The sequence below is a fragment of the Benincasa hispida genome, chromosome 2, assembly GCF_027475165.1.
Source record: "Benincasa hispida cultivar pf3 chromosome 2, pf3_genome.v1.1, whole genome shotgun sequence".
NCBI classification, from domain to species: Eukaryota; Viridiplantae; Streptophyta; class Magnoliopsida; order Cucurbitales; family Cucurbitaceae; genus Benincasa; species Benincasa hispida.
The window spans coordinates 53688131-53696296 of record NC_143479.1 but is presented as its reverse complement, the minus strand read 5'-3'; the positions used below and the strand labels follow the sequence as shown (position 1 = coordinate 53696296).

The 8166-nt window shown below is 27.7% G+C and overlaps 1 protein-coding gene across 1 annotated transcript; it reads left to right on the top strand.

Annotated features, from left to right (window-relative positions):
- Window positions 1–6235: 6235 nt before the first annotated feature.
- Window positions 6236–7219, top strand: LOC120071574 (NDR1/HIN1-like protein 13). The gene has a single exon (XM_039023913.2). It carries the CDS (start codon window positions 6290–6292, stop codon window positions 7058–7060), a length of 771 nt encoding a protein of 256 aa, XP_038879841.2. The 5' UTR covers window positions 6236–6289; the 3' UTR covers window positions 7061–7219.
- The last annotated feature ends 947 nt before the right edge of the window (window positions 7220–8166 follow it).

Genomic DNA, 8166 nt, shown 5'->3' with positions numbered 1-8166 from the left:
ACTTTAGGTTCCCACGAAACCAACGACCTCTAAATTTATCTAGAAACCATTTTTTATATTTTTCTACGAAAGGGTATTGTATAGTTAAATTCTTTTTTATAAGAACATGTTTGTAATAATATATTTAGTGGGTCAATACTCTTGAGCAAAACTTTTATTATAAGCTATGTGAGTTACTACAAGTTGCTATAAATATTCCTTTTAATCTATGATATCACTTCATCAATATTGGATTATTTGAACTATTCTTAAAGTTACAAAAAAGAATTATATAAATAGATTATCATAATTCAATATATTTAAATACTAATAAGGTTATCCATGAGAATTGCATGGAATTGGGGTAATAAGAAATTTCAACATTTTAGTTCTTTATTTACACATGGTTGATTTGAAGAAATTATCATTTTTGGGTTTGTTTACACTTTAATTAATCACTATTAATTTTGAAGAAGTCGTTTTGATGAAAAACATGGGTAATTAACAACTCTCTTATTATTGTCATTTTTATATTAATCAAAAGTAAACTCTTAAGGACTGATTTGTTAGGGTAGGTTTGAGCTACATGAAAATTATAATATAACTTTTAATTAAATTTTCATGGGTGATGGGAATCGAACTTCCGAGTCCAATGTCGATAGTGCAAGCATTTTGTCAGATAAACTATGCTCATTTTGACGACCTTTAATTAACTTACCTACACTTTTTCATGGTACAAATTAAAAGTAGAAATATTACTTTGTTTTAATACGACTGGGTCGTCCTCACCCTCTTATTTCATTCTCCGTTCTTACAAAAAATTTTATTTAGTTCATTGTAAAAAAGTTAATTAAATAATTTTTTAAGAAAAAAATTTCAACTAAATAGTTAACTTTTCACTCTAAATTCTCACTTAAATGTTTAATTCCTTGTATTTAAAAAAAATGTTTAATTCTCAATCCTTCTTTTGAACATTGTGGTGAAGAACATGCATGAAATTAGACTAACAAGAAGTAACAAGGTTGTAATCGACAGCAAGTCGGCAGATTCAATTAGAAAAATCTTCCCACCAAACCTAAGAACAAATTCCATCAAGCATCCAAGAGACTAAATTGTCCGTCACATGATATTATGAATAACTATGCTACAATCGCTCTACCATACTGCCTGCATTTAGTTCAACAATCTCTTTCGCAAAGGATCTCGTAACAATAAAATTGACCTCCACATTCAATGGATATATTGTTATTAAACCATTAAACTCTATTATGATCAAATGAAATCCCTCTAAACATTTCTAAAAGCTGTTAAATGAAATAATATTAAATTTTATATTAAATTATTTAATTATCCATACATAAGCATTTTTAAATGGTTATTCAATATATCAAATTATTTATACAATATCACTATGCATACATGAGCATGCGCATACACACGGGAAAGTAAGAATGTATTCTCCATCTTTATCCTCGTTTAATTCGTGGATAATTTGTTTTTTTCGAAAAAAAAAATACCATCTTTATTTTTCAGTTCACTCCCTAAAGTGTACATAGTTGTGGATTTAGTCCTAATTTGAAACTAAAAAAATTACTGTTTTATCTTGTTGGATGATATTTTTGTGATTTTGAATAATATAATCAAAACTTTACACCCAGATTTTATTCAATCCATCTATATGCTTATATGATTTTCTTACTGTTAAGATTTAACTCTACAATATTTTTCATTTTTCAATAGGAGAAATAATATATCTATACTATCATATTTATATTTTCAATCAAACTTAGTAAACAAATTTTCATTTTCATAATATTTTGAAAGTGATTTGAAACTTAGGGATTAAAACAAAATTGTATTGATTAAAAATGAAATTACAAAGGACGGTACAATTTGAAATTTAAAAATTATGTTTTAACGAGTCCATCGTATGGATGGTCCTTTTTCAATGGCGTAAATGAAATTTGGTCTACTATTTGAAATCGAATGAAATTTGGCCTTTTACTGATGTAAGCACGCTATGAAATTACCGATTCAACCTGCGAATGGACTGAGAACGAACTTAATCTCTCTTCTCGATCTAGCTTTTCGCTTCTCAATCTCGTCTCTCACTTTCGAATCTTGCTTCTCGTTCCTTTATCTTGCTTCTTCAATTTGTTCACTCATCAATGTTTCCCTCTGATTCTCAATCTTGATCTCACTTCTTAGATAGAAGAAGAGGGTGGGAAAAAAAACACAAAACTGAAAAATGCTAGAAAAGAAGAAAGACAGAAAAAAGGAAGAAGAAGGAAAACACACAACCAAAAAAAAAAAAAAAAAAAAAAAAGAAATGCGGAAAATGAAAAATGAAAAAAGAAGAACAGAAACGGTCATTTCACACGAGATTGACATAAGTAAATAGTCAAATTTCATCGATTTCTGAAATTAGGGTTAATTTTCATTTGGACCTCTCTAAAGGGTGACTATGCAATTTTCCCATGTTTTAACACCCCAAACAAATTCTCCACCATCTACTTGAGATTAAAAAAATAAATTAAATTAAATTAAAACTTACCTTCAAAAATGAACACCAAACTAACCGAAAATTTTTTAAGATGCATTTGAGAGTATTCTTTTTTAACTATTTTTAGCAAAATGTACTTTAATAATTATAAAAAAAAAATACTTTGAACTAAAAAAGCCCAACAGATTCTACATATATATTCTTGGAATTTTAAATTTTTATTTATTTGGCCTTGAATTTTTAGATTATTATGTGTATTTAATTACTAAATTTTTAAAATATCTAAAAATTTGGGCCATGTTAAAAAGTTCTAAACATCAAGTAATATATCCCATATAAAAAATAACCCTAAAACTTTAAATATAGCATCTTTTAGGTCCATGATTTTTTGTATAAGAAAAAAGATGTCAATAAAATAACTGTAATTTGACATAAAATTGAAAGTTTTAGAATTTATCAAAATGTTTTTAATTTGACACACTTGGAGGTGGAATCATTGAAATGGTTTTCATAAAAAATAAAAATAAAAACAAAACAAAATTGGTGTCTTGTTTATCTTTTTTTTTTTAATAAAAATTATACAAAATACCCTTAAATGTTGTACTTTGTGTTAAAAATAACTTTGAACTTTCAAAAATATCCTTAAACCTTCAAAAACAATTCAAAAATACTTTTGTCATTAGTTTTTAAAACGATAAGTATTTTGTTTCAAAAACACCCTTAAATTTTCAAAAGTTTCAAAAATACTCTCAAATTAAAAAAAAAAAAACCTTCAACATGCCCATTTTGGTAGAATATGAACACAGCCGTAAATACTAATTTCATATATATTTTTGAATTTTCAAAAGTTGTATTAATACTCTTAGCCTTATAAAAAAAAAATTTATAAAGTTTCTTGAGTTTGAAAAGAACCAATTTTAAAAACAAATTATATTGATTTTCTCTTTTTTCACATAGATACTCTTCTTTTTTTCTCATTTGTCCAATTTTTACACCAATTTTATCAAAAACAAAATATAAACCAAAGTTTCAAGTTAAAAGAATAAAATTCCATAAAATTTCAAAATAAAAACTCCCTTTAAAACTTATCAAAACGATAAATAACTAAAATACCAAAGGAATGTATTTGGCACACTCAACTACCAACATACAATCTTGTTAAACATATAATTCCTAAAGTTCCTTTGATGTTTCCATTATTCTCTTTCTTTTTATTACAATCTACATACCTCAGTCGAATGTTTTTTTTTTTTTTTTTACAGGGGGCAATAGAGAAAATAGAGAAGTGATGATTTTTTTCTTTTCTTTTTGCAAAGATATTGTAATTAAAGTGTGGGGTGGGGGAATCGATCCTCTAACCTCGAGATCGATGATATAAGCATTATGTCAATTGAGCTATACTCATGATGGCAAGTGATGAGGTATTAGCCATTTTTTAAAGTGGGAGAGATAAAGGAAATGGAAGAACGAGATGGTGATGTGTAAGAGCACTTTTATTTTTATTTTTTATAGTAAATGTACTAAAGCAACTAGAAAAGTTTATATATATTTTTAGAATAAGGTATTAATAGTTTTTGTTCATATATCATCCGTAAGAGTATTTTTTAACTTTTTTGTAATATTTTTGAAACAGAATACTAATCGTTTAAATTTAAAATTAATAGTAAAGATATTTTTATAATCTTATTGAAAATTTGAGGATATTTTCGAAACATTTGAAAATTTCATAATACTTTTTACAAAAAGTTGAAGTGTATTTTTTAAAAGAAGAAACATAATAATTCGGAGTAAAAAGTGAATTTTGACCGTCAATGCTCCAAAACATAGCCATCGAAAATTTGAAGATTGGTCCGATCAAAATTGACCAAAATAAAACAATGAACACTTTACCTAGGTTAAGCAATATTATAAAAGAAAGAAAATAAAACATATAAAAATAAAGAAATAATATATTTTTAGTTCTTAAATTTTGACTCTAGTTTCTATTTTATCCATAGATTTTAAAAAGTTAAGCAATTTTTATTAATTAACTAAAATAATTATAAAATTTTAAATTTAATTTTAAAAGTGATATAAATATTGAAATTTAATTAATTATATTATTTTCACAATTTTTAATTTATTAACATCAATTAACTCTAAATTAGGAAAGCAAATATTTACTTAAAAATCAAGGTTAAAAGGACAAATCTTAAAACAGAGAGACCAAATTGAAACAAAACTTAAATGTGAATAATAAAATTATAGCATTTTTTAAACTTAGAGACTAAATTGAAATCAAATTCAAAATTTAAATACTAAATGTGTAACATTTTGAAATTTAGTGCTTAAAAAGAAACTAGATCCAAAATTTAAGGATCAAAAGTATTTTTCTAAAAAGTAAATATAAAAAATAAGTAAATAATAATAATAATAAATTATTAAGTTTGGGACGCCAGCCCAACGCTACCGGTTTGGAATGAAGGGTATCCCCTCACACGTGTGGAACCTTCTTTCTCTTTTTCTCTCTCTTTCATTACAACGAAACATAGATATGAGAGAGAATGTGACAATCAAAAAATATTTGTCCCTAACTTTGGTTATGATTTTTCAAATGTTAATTATTTAGTTTTGAATTTTGTTTCAATTTAATTTTTATGCTTCAAAAAATGTTATAAATTTATTTATGAAATTTGAATTTTTTTTAATTATTAAATATTAGAGTCAAATATTGAAAATATTTAATAAAAAATCAAGATTAAAAGTGTACATTTTGAAATTTAAAGATCAAATTAAGAGGTAAATTGGGAAGTTATCTTTATTCCTGCCGCCTATTTCAATCCTCATCTCTAAAATTTTTAAAGAAAAGATTCCCGGTTTTTTTATTTATTTATTTTTATTTTTTCCAACCAAATAGAATTTTTAATTTTTGTATGTGTGTTTAAATTGATCTCTTCAAATATAATAATATTTCATTTTCAAAGATATAATTATAATGTTCAATTCCTATATCTAAATACTACAACAACATAAACTTCTAGCTTCTAGAATTTGTAAGTATCATTATATCGAGAAGAAGGTAGAAACAGAGATGTTTTTATTGAGTTCTGACAAAATATTAAAAAGAAATGCAGTTGTAAGTTCATAAAAGTAATGAGCTAACACCATAAAAGAAGCTTATAACTTTGATTTCAAATTGTTCCGATTAGAAATACTTTAAATTTGAGTGTTCTAACTATAATTAAATTCTCTTTTTTTTATTCTCTAGTTTAATAGTGAGGAAAAAAGTTGTGAGTCGTACAAATGCACTTTGTAATAATTTTTCACGTAATGAAAAATTTCTGGTCTATGATTTTTTCTCCGATTTTGAGTTTTTTACTTACTATCTTATAATTTCTCTGTAATTTTCCTGTTTATTCGAATATTCAATCTTCACTCCATTCGATGCAGGTTAATAAACATCTTTAGCATTAGAAACTTACTAGTCTCTCGTTAAAAGTTCTTAAACTAAATAGACAAATACATTAAAGTTAGGGACTAATTTGTAATTTAATAAAATTATTTTAATGAAGTGAAGTATATACAATAAAACCCCTAGAGGATAAAAAGATAAAGGCGCGTGAAATGTTTGACGCATTCGGCCGTCCGGCCATGGCAGCGCGTCCTTAACTGTACCTCACTTTTTCTTTTCTTTTTTTTTTTAAAAAAAAATTAATTTTTAAAATTTTAAAATTTATTTATTTTTATATTTATATAAAACCCCCTCTTCATCTCCTTCTTCCATCTTCTTCTTCTTCATCATTTCACAAGTCTCTCTCTCCGCCTCCCATGGCCGACCGCGTTCATCCCGCCGACTCCCCCCGTCCGAGCACTTCCTCCACCGTCTCCGACTCCAAACCTCCCTCTCCACCGCCCGGCACCTACGTCATCCAGCTCCCCAAAGACCAGATCTACCGCGTTCCTCCCCCCGAAAATGCACACCGTTTCCAACTCTACACTCGCCGCAAGCAACGCCGCAACCGCTGCTGTTCCTGCCTCTTCTGGCTACTCGGTATACTCACCGTCCTCGTCATTCTCCTAGGTATTGCCGTCGCCGTTTTCTACTTAGTCGTTCGCCCTAAATCGCCTAATTACTCGATCGACGCCATTGCCATTTCTGGACTCAACTTAACCGCTTCATCCTCCTCCGTGATCTCGCCTGTGTTCGATCTGACTGTTCGAGCGGATAATCCGAACAAGAAGATCGGAATCTATTATCAGACAGGTAGTTCTGTTCGAATTTATTTCTCTGATGAGAAGCTTTCCGAAGGCGTTTTGCCTGATTTCTTTCAGCCTTCGAAGAATGTTACCGTGTTTCGATCTTCTGTGAGAGGCTCTGGCGTTAATTTGTCGAGTACAGCGAAGAATGCGTTGACTGATTCGCAGAAACGGCGGGCGGTGGCGTTGAAGGTGGATATTCGAGCGCCGATTAAACTGAAAATAGGATCGGTGAAGACTTGGGAAATGAAAGTGAAGGTAATTTGTGATGTGACGGTGGATCAGTTGACGGCGGCGGCGAAGATTGTTTCGAAGAATTGCGATTATAGTGTGAAGCTTTAGTAAGGATATGAATTATCACTCACTGAGTTTTTTCTTCTTATTTTTTATTTTCTGTTATACTGTAAACTTTTGTAATGAAACAGACGACTTTTTTTTTTCTTCTGACATGTGATTTTGCGGTGACGAAATAAAATTTCCTGAATTACTTTAGGAGGAAAATTAATATTTTTTATACAAAACTTTAATGTGTAACGATGGATTTTTTTTCACCTCGATATTATACCCGTCGAAAGCACAACTTAATTATGCTTGTGTTGGCCCAACTGCATAGCTTTCCAGAATTGAATCTTTCATCTCAAAGTCGATAATCGTTTTTATGACGGTTGAGGTTGAACTAGGTTTATTTTGGTTTTATTCGATTTTTTGGTTTGAAATCTTTTTTATAATTTATTGTACATAATTTTTGTGATAATTGTATGTCAATGGAGCTTTATTTTGGTTACAAATATAGCAAAATTGATCACTATCACATTCTATTACAAATAAACAGTAATATTTTACTATTATTTATAAATATTTTTAATAGATTTTTGTAATAACGGTAAGATAAAAATGGTAACATTTATGGTTGTTATATGTTCAAATTTGATCTATCTTGTCAAGTTTATGGGTTTTTTTTTTTCTAATATGTGAATTATATAAATTTTCTTAAAAAAAGAATTATATAATTAGTTTTTATTTTAAAGCTATGAATTAATAATAAGATGGAAAAAAAAATGATAGGTTGGGGAATTAGGATGAAAACGTGGAAACATGTTTCCAAATGTGTGCTAAATCCAATTTTATTCCGCGTACGCGTGTTCTTGGGAATTGTGCAACCTTTTTTAATTAAAATATCATTTTAATTCTCTATTTTTTAATTTTGTTTCATTTTATATTTTCAATAAATTTTCATATTAGTCCCTGTATTTATTTTTCGTTGATTTTATCAAAAAAATAATCTATAAATTGTTAAAAATATATTCACGTACTTTCTTTTCAAAATTATAATTATTATTTGATTTAAGATTGGTTGAAATTACAAAGATTTTAAAATTAGTATTTTAACTTTTTTTATTATTTTAGTTGAGGCTTTTTTATATATTCTAAAAAGGGTTAAGTAATTT

What these genes read in the sequence shown, in the direction of transcription:
- LOC120071574 (XM_039023913.2), top strand. Translation starts at nt 6,290, where the DNA reads ATGGCCGACCGCGTTCATCCCGCCGACTCCCCCCGTCCGAGCACTTCC.